We start from the raw sequence: 12739 nt of genomic DNA on the forward strand, positions 1-12739 counted from the left end.
TTAGGGACTGTAACCCTACATTGCCCTGTCTCCCTGCACTTACTTGAGCTACCGCTTTGGAAACAATTACTACAGCGCTTTGCCACTGCACTCTTCCCTCCCACAAACTGAATGACAAGGCCTAGTAAGATCACTTGTCTACCCTGCCTTGTCGTGCCAAGTAACACAACTACTTATAGCATGGTGTAGAAAAGACTGTATGCTGCCTAAGAATCTCAAATAGGAAAAAAAATAATGCAGAACGTGTATTATTAATCTCCTGGATGTTTTTAGTCAGAATTAAAATATAAACCCAGAATGGTACACAGCAAAGCGACATGAACACCTTTAATTTACATGATCACGGCCCAGTGCAGGCTGCTGACCTGTGCTCTAAGTTCCACTAATGATATGCACACCCCGTCTACTATCAGCGCATGCACGTTGGTTGCTGGCTAAACTAAATTTACGGTTGATAATTATTGTAAAGGTATGTTCAAATAGATTCTTACCTCCATGGAATGCTTCACAAACGATTTTGTATAGAAGAAGCGCTGGAACAAGACCTGCCCAGTTGCCATAGCCACCTAAAAAAGTGAAATGATATTAAATGATTGACAATGTTTATATATACAACAGTAAATATTGAAAACACTAAAGAATGGAAAAATAGACACCTCGTTCCCCATGTCCTCAAACTTCCCAATGCCCAGGTCACAGAAAACTACCCGTTATACGATATGGCATTTATAACGTGCATGTACAAAAGTGTTTCTAGGCATGACAGGACAATTGGGGGGACACAAAGGGAGGACAAAACCAACTAAATAGGTGTTATATAGCGCAACAATCTTACTAGGCATCGTGTCATTTAGATCGCGCAAACGCATGGAGGGGTGAAATGCAAGCGGGGGGAGAAGTGCAGGTAACGAGGTGCAGCCAGCGGATGGCTAAGTGCCGGTAATCAGAGGGTACAACCAGCAGGTGGGTCATAAGTGCAGAGGGGACTACAGGGTTACAGATACAGACCACAACTGCTGGGGTAGGGGCAACTGGACAGACCAGGACCTGGGCCCAAATTGAGAGGATGGCCAGGTAACCAGTGTGTGGAACAGGCAGGTCAATAGCAGGGGAGAATAAGAGAAAGGGGAAGCGAGGATGAAGGTCTTGGGTTGCTTCCGGAACCGAAGATGGTCCTGCTCAAGTTTGAGCGAGGCAGGGAGGTTGTGCTAGAGGGAGGCCCCAACCGAAGAAAGATCTGCCACCCCAACTCTCTGCTTGGAAAAGCGACTGACCCTCAGAGTTGGAGGTGGTTGAGCGGAGAGAGCTCGAGGAGGGAGATACTTAGGGAGTTGGAGGTAGTGCGGACACAGTCCCCAGAAAGCCTTGTGGACAATGCAGAGGCTCTTGAAGTTTACCCTTATAGCCAGTGAAGAGATTTCAGAGCCGAGAGATACAATCACAGGACTTGAGGCCAAGAACAAGTCTTTCAGTCCTGTTCTGGTTAAGTTGTAGAGGACGGAGAGTAGAGGCATGAAGATTTAGAAAGAGGCTGTTGCAGTAGTCCATCCTTGAGAGGACAAGAGCTCTGGAGACAGTGAGCTTCCAGGGGAAGAATGCCTCCGAGGAAGTGCAGTTGGTAATCTGACTTCAGAAATGGGAGGAGAGAAGATGACCCCCAAGGATCGTAGCCTCACAAGTAGGGCCAAGAGTGGGCGGCCAGAGAAAACGAGAGCGCTGGTATTTCCCGGAGAAGAGGATCTGTCTTACTGGCACATAACTCCTGAATTGCAGGCAGTTGAATTTCCTGGAACCCATTCCCTCGCAGATCATATGGGAAACACAGGAAAAACGTGCAGCGCGATTTACCTGTGCCAAAACGGCCTATGATGCGAGATGATTTTTTAAGAGGGGCACGATTAATTCTATAAAGTCAAGCAAGTACATCAAGTTATAAGTTTGCCGCATTGGACTGGAATATGACTCACATTTCTTAAAAAAACAATGGTCACATCTCCTTTACATTAAGTTTGACCAGGAAACGAATACAATGACCACGTTAGATGCGACAGTACAAGTTAAAGCTAAACCGCAATAGGAGGGAAAGTTAAATTCGCACAGAATCGAGTCATGGATAGTTTTGTTGCGTTATTAAGGTTGTAAAGATTTTCCCCATTTTCTTTTATGGGAGAAAAACATGGTTCGCAGGCCACCATAAGTGTCTACCAATATGGGCAGTTATAACCGTGGATGACCCCAAAATAAAAGGCCGCTGCGGAAGGTTGCATATCATGAACGCAAAGTTTTAAATGACTACGCATATAGAAATACAATCGGCGGATCATAACAATTCGATGTAAAAAGCGTGACTAACGCTTTGATAAACGTACTTCCTTATAAGGAGGGACATCCTTTAGCTCAAGCAGGCGCCGCTATTGTGACAGCTGCACTCTTGGCCGCCATTTTATATCAAGCTTTCTCGCTGTAAACTAAAAGGTCCTAAACATCGCCAAATAGGGCTATTAAATCTCGAATATCGAAACTCGTCGAGATCTTAACATTTGAAGCTGCACACTCACGTAATATATCAACTGCACAGATCTACAGACTGCAATGACTATAGTAGGCCGAGCGCCACGCCGCCATTTTACCTTCAAGCAAAAAACTTGCAGGACGGCCAGAATACCCAACAACCAACTTTACTCACTATACCAACTATACCGTGCCTTCATCTGATCAAGGTTTAAGACATTTCTCTAGTAGTTTCCCAAAAATAGTCTATTGACAAACGGTAATATGACTCTTTGGTCTAGTAAAGGCTATGTTCTCACCTGCGGCATACGTAGCAGGATGCCAGCCGACTGGATGAGCTCGCAACCCACACTTCGCAGAGCGCTTTCAATGTCCGAACCAAGGCCGTCTGTAACGGACGGGGTCTGGGAAAATTGGGATTCGGGCATCAGGCAATTCTCCAACGTAATTAGGACTCCGGAGTACAGTCGATCTCCGATTAGAATACCCTCGGAGACGGCGCCCGTTCCCGGTGTCGTCATGCCTGTCGCTGCCATCGTGGCCATCTTTCCCGAGCGCTACTCTCCTCTCGGCTCCGACAGGAAACTAAGGGGGCGCACGCCACGAACAGCCGTTACCTCACACCGAAACTCCGGCCCGAGGCCCCACCTACTATCTCAACAACAACGCACGCGATTGGGCACAACAGAAATCTGGCCCCAGTGCTGTCTCTTCTGATTGGACTATCGTACCACCTTGGTGCTACGTCGTCATGTCTTTGTTCTTAGGGAGCGGTTTGGTGACGTGTGCCCGTCGTGATTCATGCTGTAAAGTGACGGGCCGTGCGTGACTCAGACCCTTGCCAAATGTTGCCAGTTGCTTCAGACTTCCGGTACTGCTTGTACTTTATCTCCTTCGCAAAGTGAATTCGGGGGAAGTTCAGGAACTGGTAAATGCAAGCTCTTAAGCACACTTGCCAACCTTTTTTGAATGGTTTTATGAACTATAGCTAAACCAAGTTAGCCTTATATAACATTTGAAAGGTCAATAGATAAGACTACTTTTCGAATCTCGAGTAACAAAGAGAACATTTTCCTAAAAACAACATTTAAAGCTTTTTAAATAAACGAACAAATATCAAATATACATCGTGACCCAGCATAATATAAAATACTGTGTCACGAGCCCTGACCTTCCAGCCTTTCATGTTTTTTTTTTTTTTTAAATTTTCCAAGGGGCCCAAAGAGCTTTTTTTTAGATAAGGCAGTGATATATTATTTATTTACACATTTATGTATATATAGGGCCTCATACACAGAAGGCGGTAAGGGTTAACGGTCACCGGTAATGCTACCGGTGACCGTTAACCCTTACCGCCTTACTACGAGGTCCCTTTGCGGGACCTGACCCCAACGGCTGGTGTAGACCAGCCTTTAAAGTAGGGACCCGCAAAGGGACCTTGGTGCTAATTACGGTACCGCAATTTGCGGTACCATAATTAGCGCCTTCCCCATTCCCATTATGCCCTATGGGGCAAAAATGGGAATGGGGAAGGGGCATGGGGAATTACCGCCCCGCCAACCTCGGAATGGGGTGGTAATTCCCCATTCAGCCATGTTTTTTTAATAGCAAACAAACCTATGCAGACCAGAAATGTTAACAAACCTATCATTAAACTAACTTCATTTATTTTATGTTTACGTTTATAGCAGTGCACAAAACCAACAGGCATCTAGGCGGTAGTTACAGAAAGTGCAGTGTGACATTCTAAGAAGTGCAGGACCACCCATAGTAACAACATGCAGGTGGGTTCTTGAAAGCAAGAGCTGGCAGAGCACACCTCATGGTACGGGACTACATCAGATGTACAGATACGCAAAAGATACAGGGTAGGTGCACAGTCTGGCAAAGCCACGTCTCATGGTAAGGGGGCTACATCAGATATGTAGTAGTGTATGTTGAAGATAAGTTAAATTGTGTGTACAGCACTAAGTTGTAAGTCAAATATGGTGTGTTGCAGGCAGGTGTTACGCTCACCTGACTCCCACGGAGGCACTGGCCAGGATCGTGCTGCTGTGACCTCTTCTAAGGTGTTGCGCGGGGCTCAGAAGATGGACTGGACCGGACTCCCAACTCCTGCTTGTCCGGCTTGCAAAAGTATCCTTCTTAGGGTCTTGAAGGGCGAGCTCTCCTTCCTGCTTCTGATGCAGGGGCGCGTTGGTATCCAGTTACTTCACTGGATTCTTGGTTTTATGAGAACCAAACTTGCTTGGCTTCCAGGTAAGTTCCTTGAAAGGTTCCCCTTTTGTCCTTGCATCAATATGCTAATGTGAATGTCTTTTTCCCCATAGGGGCCGCGGTACGGAATGCCGGGGAAAAGGCACCGACCCGAGATGCGAGGTGCAATCCCTGTAGAAATCAGGTAAGTCTTGATGAGCGTTTTTGGGTAATGTCTTTTCATTCGCTCATTGACGCTAATGTCTTTTTCCCCATAGGGCCCGGGGTCCGGAAACACCTGGATGCGGCGCGGACCCGAAATGAAGAGGGAATGACCCAACAGGTAAGTCTTAACATGGAGGTTTAGGTTTCCTCATTCCCTTCTCTCTCTCACCTTTGCTCTTGTCTTTTTCTCCCTAGGCGTGGAAGCGTGGCTGCGAATCTGGGTGATCGCTGCTGAACATGGAGGCGCCCTGTGAAGGTGAGTGGAATGCGGCGCTGCAGCGGTCGATGCGATGTGCTTTTAAATTAAGTGTCTTCCTTTGCAGGATCGTCGGCGAGCTGACTCCGGAATGCGGATCTTGCAGGTAAATTTCTTTTCCTTCTCCTATTCTCTCTTTCTCTTCCTTTGTAGGTGATCAGGATGCTGGCAGGCGTGGCAGAAGTCCGAATGCAGGAGCAAACACGGTGAGCGTCCAGCTGCTAGATGCAGAACAACGCGAAGCATGTGCCGCTCTTCGGGTGTGGTTTAAATAGCCTGTAAAGTAGTTCCAGGTATGTATCCTTCCACTCAGGTATGTATTCTTCCTCAGACCACACCCGAGTGATAAAGTAGTCCAAAAGATAAAGTAGTCCCATTCAGTCCTCAAGAGGGCCTGGATGTAGCAGCACGGTCTGCTTCAGGTAAGTGCACATTAAAAAACTTACATACATGTCTTGCTTTATGAGCCTGGCGCCTAAGGCGCCAGGACTGGGGTCCAGAATGAGCCAGGCGCCAGGACTGCGTCCAAAAGGCCCCAACTTGGGCCCGCTGAGACGTCCTTAGGGAAAATGATGTCTGCCTCTGGGGTTGCTGGGCTGGGCCTGGCTCCTTGGAGGTAGGCATCATGACAGTACCCCCCCACAAGGCCCCTCCCAAGGTTGTTTCCTCCGGGGGTTTTGGCTTGTTCGGGAATCTACGGTGGAACCTTCGTATTAATCGAGGTGCGTGAATATGGTTACTAGGCTCCCACGATCTCTCATGAGGTCCATAACCCTTCCAGTCAACAAGATAGAAGAGTTTTGACTTCAACATTTTGGAGTCTAAAATGTCTTTCACTTCGAATTCTAATTCCCCATCAATTTGAATAGGATCTGGAGGCCTGGACAGTCGGGTTCCTGGTTGTACCGGTTTCAAAAGTGATGCGTGAAAAACGGGATGAATACGCATGTTGGAAGGCAAATCCAGTTTAAAGGCCACTGGGTTGATTATGGCTTTGATGGGGTAAGGCCCAATGAATCTGGGATTGAAAGTCCGTGGGCCCTTGAGAGATAAATGTCTAGTTGCTAGCCAAACCTGGTCTCCTACTTGGTAAGGAGGTGTTTTACTTCTGTGCAAATCAGCGTTTTCTTTGTACTTTTTCTTGGCTTGCTGTAAATGATTTGTAGCTTCTTTGAAGGCTCGGGTTATTGTGGAATGCAGATGATTTACTGCAGGCATTTCCAGGGTCAGAGGTGGATCTAGGTCAGAGGTTCGAGGATGGTGACCATACAAAGTATAAAAAGGAGTTTGACCGGTTCCGGAATGCATAGAATTGTTGTATGCATATTCTGCGATCCAAAGAATGTCTTTCCAATTGTACTCGGATTGGTGCAACATGCACCGAAGATATTGCTCGAGAGTCTGATTTGTCCTCTCGGTTTGTCCGTCGGTCTGGGGGTGGTGGCTGGTGGATAATCGCACATCTATTTGTGCTAGTTGGCAACACTTCCTCCAAAAATGGGAAATTAATTGACTTCCACAATCTGAGACTAGTACGGAAGGGAAACCATGTATTCGAACTATATTCTCCAGGAATTCCTTGGCCAGGATGGAAGCTGAAGGCAATCCTTTTAGAGGGATAAAGTGGGCCATTTTGGAGAACAGATCCACGATTACTAGGATAGTGTTGTAACCACCACACAGAGGCAGGTCCGTAATGAAGTCCATAGACAAGGTGTGCCAAGGTGCCGGTGGAATCTCCAAGGGTTGAAGTAGGCCGGCTGGCCTGTTCCTTTGACCTTTATTTTGGGCGCAAACTCTGCAAGACATCACAAAAGACTTTATGTCTTTTCTCCAAGAAGGCCACCAGAATTGGCGTTTGATCTTTTCTTCCGTTTTAGCGATACCATCGTGTCCTTCCATTAACGATTCATGAGCAATGAGCAATAACTAGTTCTTGCAATTCCTTACTTGGCAGAAATAACCGCTCTTGGAAGTACGGTAAGTTATCCTTAACAGTGAAGTGGGGACCCTTTTGAGTCCATTCCAGTAAGGCTGAAGGGTCAAAAAGTAGTTTGACTCGAGTTTCAACGTCCTCGATGGTTTGCAATGAAGTCAAACCTAAGATTCTTTGTTCAGGTATTATCGGCACAGGTTCTAAACACGAATTGGGTTCTTCCATGCCAATCCGGGATAAGGCGTCCGCTTTGCCATTCTTGCAGCCAGGGCGATAGGTAATTATAAAATCAAATTCTGCAAAGAATAAAGCCCATCGGAGTTGTCGTGAAGATTGGGCTTTGGCCGTCTTTAAATACTGCAAATTTCTGTGATCCGTAATTACAGTGATGGTGTGTCTTGCACCGAGGAGGTAATGACGCCAATCCTTAAAAGCAGATTTAATGGCCAGTAACTCTTTGTCGGTAATTGGGTAATTAATTTCAGGAGCTGAGTATTTCCTGGACCAAAAGGCTACAGGGTATAGCTGGTTAGTTTTCGGATCCCTTTGCGACAGGACAGCTCCCATGGCTAAACTGGATGCGTCAGTTTCAACAATATACGGGAGATCAGGACGCGGGTGCTTCAACAAAGGTGCGGAAGTGAATTTGGTCTTTAGGTCTTGAAAGGCTTGTTCGGCCTCTGGAGTCCATTCAAAATGTTTATTCTTACGTAAAAGAGCAGTAATGGGTTGGACTATTCGTGAAAACTCCGGGATGAATCTTCGATAGAAGTTGGCAAAGCCAAGCATACTCTGAACCCCTTTCACTGAACCGGGAGATGGCCATTTGAGGATAGTGTCCACCTTTCGTGAATCCATTCGAATTCCTTTAGGAGTCAGAACAAATCCGAGGAATTCAACCTCAGTGGTATGAAAGACACACTTTTCCAGCTTGGCAAATAGTTTGTGCTGGCGCAATTTCTCTAGAACTGCTCGAACATGTTTTCGATGATCTGACTCAGAAGATGAGTACACCAGGATGTCGTCGATGTATACGATGACACAAACATCGATAAGTTCTCGCAGAACATCGTTCATAAAGAATTGAAAAGCTGCAGGCGCGTTGCACAAACCAAAGGGCATAACCTGATATTCGAAGAGCCCGTATTTGGTGCGGAAAGCTGTCTTCCACTCGTCACCTTCTTTTACTCACACTAGGTGATAAGCTCCCCGGAGATCTAACTTGGTGTATATACGAGCATCTTTTACTTGTTCAAGAAGTTCAGGGATCAGAGGCAGGGGATAACGATTCTTTATCGTTATCTGATTTAAAGCACGGTAGTCAATACAAGTTCTAAGGTCTCCTTCTTTTTTAGGCACGAAGAACAAAGCGGAAGAGACCGGGGACTTTGATGGGCGAATAAAGCCATTGGCAAGGTACTGATCCAAATACTGACGCAAATGCTGGTTTTCAGGTTCAGTGAGAGCGTAAATCCTACTACACGGCGGTTGAGCATTGGGAACTAGATCGATCTGTCAATCGTAAGAACAATGAGGGGGTAGCGTGTTAGCCTGTTCTTTCTGAAAAACGTCCTGGTATTCAAGGTATTCTGCCGGTAGTTGAACAGTGGCAGAGGTTACTGTGGCTAAACCAATAGCTGGATTTCTAGGATAACAAGTGGGACCACAATCTGGAAAAGTTATTCTCTTTGCTCGCCAGTCTATTCGAGGATTGTGTGTTTCTAACCAAGGAATTCCGAGGATTACTTGAAATTGTGGAGCCTTGATTATATCAAACACTATTGCTTCCCGATGTCCATCCTGACTCACAAGTGTCACTTCTGTGGTGGAATGCGTTACCGGCCCAGAGGCTATTTCGGTACCATCAACCGTAGTAATGACATCCTGGTTTATTTTTGGATGCAGAGGAAGGTTCATCCTGGAGGCCAATTCGCGGTCCACGTAGTTTCCGATAGCTCCGCTGTCGACGTATGCTTTGATGGCATGCAACCGTTGGGGCCTTTTTGGATCCACGAGCACCATTGGCAAGACAAAATGCGAGGTCAGAGAGTTCGTTTTCAAGCTCGGCAGGCGGACCTCTACGCTTGTCGAGCCAGGTCGTTTCCCGAAACAGGTTCCATTAAGTTGTTGTCAGAGGCACCAACCACCTTCCTAGGTGGTTATACCGGACAATCACGAAGAAAGTGACCGGAAGCCCCGCAATAGAGGCATAGTTGCTTTTGTCGCCTTCTCTCGCGTTCCTTTTGAGTTAACGGCCCCTTAACTCCCCCTATTTGCATAGGTTCCGAAGCTTCGGTATTCCTGGGGTTTACGAGGGTTCTGATCGGTACTCGGGTTTCAAACTTGGACCGATCTGCTTTCCTATTCTGAAGTCTGTGATCCAGTTGTACCACAAAGTCAATATATTCTGCGCAGCCCTGGGGTGGATTCACTACTTGGGCCAGAATGTCTTTTAGCTCTCCGCGCAGACCCCGGTGAAATAAAGTGATCCTTTTATTTTCAGGCCATCCGGTTTCCACCACCAGTCTGTTAAAGGAGGCTATATAAGACAAAAGATCTTGACTACCTTGTCGTAGAGATAGCAGTTCGTTGTCAAGGGTCTGTCCCTGCAAGTGTCGAGCGAACAACCTTTCCATGCTGGCCTGAAAGCCCTGAAAATCCTGGAGAATTGGATCGTTCTGGTTCACCAAGGGAACAGACCAATCGGCAGCACAGCCACTTAGGTACGATAACACAAAGGCCACTTTGGTCCTATCATCAGGGAAGGCTCCTGGTCTGCATATAAAATGTAAGCGACATTGGTTCATAAAAATGGCATATTTCTTTGGGTCCCCCGCAAAACGTTCAGGCGGTGCTAAAGGCATGGATCCCGGCAGATTGATCTGAACAGAGTTACTCGAACCCAACGAAGTGGAAATTCCCCCGGGACTAGGTAAAGGAATTTGTCCAGCCTGACTCTGTAGCAATCGTTTGGCCAGGTCATCAGTTTATTCCTTGGAGAGAATGAGTTCTCTTTTGAGGGCATTAGTCTCTTGGCGAGCTGAGTGTACCTCTGCCATTAATTCCCCCAACAGCTGGGCCAGCTGGTCTGTCTCAGAAGTCTCCATAGCGCCCGGGTGGGGAATTGTGGGTAGGCTTCGCGTTCTGTTACGCTCACCTGACTCCCACGGAGGCCCTGGCCAGGATCGTGCTGCTGTGACCTCTTCTATGGTGTTGCGCGGGGCTCAGAAGATGGACTGGACCGGACTCCCAACTCCTGCTTGTCCGGCTTGCAAAAGTATCCTTCTTAGGGTCTTGAAGGGCGAGCTCTCCTTCCTGCTTCTGATGCAGGGGCGCGTTGGTATCCAGTTACTTCACTGTATTCTTGGTTTTATGAGAACCAAACTTGCTTGGCTTCCAGGTAAGTTCCTTGAAAGGTTCCCCTTTTGTCCTTGCATCAATATGCTAATGTCAATGTCTTTTTCCCCATAGGGGCCGCGGTACGGAATGCCGGGGAAAAGGCACCGACCCGAGATGCGAGGTGAATCCCTGTAGAAATCAGGTAAGTCTTGATGAGCGTTTTTGGGTAATGTCTTTTCATTCGCTCATTGACGCTAATGTCTTTTTCCCCATAGGGGCCGGGGTCCGGAAATGCCTGGATGCGGCGCGGACCCGAAATGAAGAGGGAATGACCCAACAGGTAAGTCTTAACATGGAGGTTTAGGTTTCCTCATTCCCTTCTCTCTCTCACCTTTGCTCTTGTCTTTTTCTCCCTAGGCGTTGAAGCGTGGCTGCGAATCCGGGTGATCGCTGCTGAACATGGAGGCGCCCTGTGAAGGTGAGTGGAATGCGGCGCTGCGGCGGTCGATGCGATGTGCTTTTAAATTAAGTGTCTTCCTTTGCAGGATCGTCGGCGAGCTGACTCCGGAATGCGGATCTTGCAGGTAAAGTCTTTTCCTTCTCCTATTCTCTCTTTCTCTTCCTTTGTAGGTGATCAGGATGCTGGCAGGCGTGGCAGAAGTCCGAATGCAGGAGCAAACACGTTGAGCGTCCAGCTGCTAGATGCAGAACAACGCGAAGCATGTGCCGCTCTTCGGGTGTGGTTTAAATAGCCTGTAAAGTAGTTCCAGGTATGTATCCTTCCACTCAGGTATGTATTCTTCCTCAGACCACACCCGAGTGATAAAGTAGCCCAAAAGATAAAGTAGTCCCATTCAGTCCTCAAGAGGGCCTGGATGTAGCAGCACGGTCTGCTTCAGGTAAGTGCACATTAAAACACTTACACACATGTCTTGCTTTATGAGCCTGGCGCCTAAGGCGCCAGGACTGGGGTCCAGAATGAGCCTGGCGCCAAAGGCGCCAGGACTGAGTCCAAAAGGCCCCAACTTGGGCCCGCTGAGACGTCATTGGGGAAAATGATGTCTCCCTCTGGGGTTGCTGGGCTGGGCCTGGCTCCTTGGAGGTAGGCATCATGACAGCAGGTTCAGTTACAAGTACCGGACAAGGCTGCAAGTCAAGACAGGTTGGCAATCTGGTATCTAACAGACAAGTTACATTATAAATCCAACACTGAACTGCAGGTCAAATCCAATATGGGCAAGATCAGTTGCATGCATAGCACAGGGTTACAGGTCAATCTGGTGTCTGATAATCGTTCTATCCCAAAATTCACTAGTTACCAACCAGGATTCATTATGAACAAACCTACAAACTTTTCCTGAACAAATATACATGATCTCACCTGTGGGTTTCGCATTTAGTCTAAATTAAAGAAATTGTAGTAACCAATACGGATTTGGGAACTTCATCAAGTATTACAGCACTACACTCAGTTGTTTATCGCAAACGTTAGCCTATTGACACTAGCACTCCCTCTGTCATTTTCCTTGACCACTCCTCAGCCTTTGACACAGTTAACCATAAAATCCTAATCACACATCTCTGTGATACCCTGGGAATCACAGGTCAGCCTCTGGCATGGTTGACCTCCTTTCTCTCCGACTGCCCATCCCAGGTGCAACTCTGAGCCTTTCACTCGACTATCGCTCTCTCAACCTGTGGCATTCCCCAGGGATCTAACCTATTCCCCTGGTTCTTCAACATCTATATGACTGCCTTGGCACGTGTGATTGCCACTTTCACCTCTAACTTCCAGTGCTACGCAGGTGACACGCAACTATCCTTCAGGCTACCCCCAGCTGTCTCCTTCACGCTCATATCTGACTGCCTGTCCGCTATTCAGTCTTGGTGTGCTGCAAATGACCTTGGCCTCAACGGCAGTAAGACTGAAATCGTTTGCATTGGGACCCCTACTCCCACTTTCACTCTGGCAGGCCTCACTTGGCCCTGCACCCGCGCCAACCTGTGAGGATAAAAACCTTGGTGTCATCTTCGACTCCACTCTCTCCTTCTCCTCCTACATTTCAGTCATCTCTAAAAAGTCTAACTATCAGCTACACCTCCTCAGAGATACTCTACCTTTTCTCACTTTCCCCCAGCCTCTCAATGTCTCCAGAGCCCTGGTTCTCTCTAGGCTGGACTACTGCAACAGCCTCTTCCTCAACCTCCCTGCTTCTGCCCTGCACCCTCTGCAACTCATCCAGAACAGAACCGCAAGACTTATCCTTGGTCTCAAG

The 12739-nt window shown here is 47.4% G+C and overlaps 1 protein-coding gene across 2 annotated transcripts in view; it reads right to left on the bottom strand.

The window, feature by feature from the left end:
• CCNL2 (cyclin L2) overlaps positions 1-3371 on the bottom strand; it is an 81871-nt gene extending 78500 nt beyond the window's left edge. Inside the window, exons 1-2 of one of the 2 annotated variants that reach the window (XM_069610117.1) lie at positions 2811-3371; positions 492-566 (exon numbers count right to left, since the gene is read on the bottom strand). In XM_069610117.1, coding sequence (XP_069466218.1) covers positions 492-566; positions 2811-3056 — 321 coding nt within the window. In that variant the 5' untranslated portion in view covers positions 3057-3371. Of the gene's footprint in view, positions 1-491; positions 567-2810 lie in introns of those variants that run through there. The other variant, XM_069610118.1, reaches the window with a different exon arrangement.
• Positions 3372-12739: the final 9368 nt, after the last annotated feature.

The sequence above is a fragment of the Ambystoma mexicanum genome, chromosome 8 (assembly GCF_040938575.1).
Source record: "Ambystoma mexicanum isolate Mex_15411 chromosome 8, UKY_AmexF1_1, whole genome shotgun sequence".
Taxonomy (NCBI): domain Eukaryota; kingdom Metazoa; phylum Chordata; class Amphibia; order Caudata; family Ambystomatidae; genus Ambystoma; species Ambystoma mexicanum.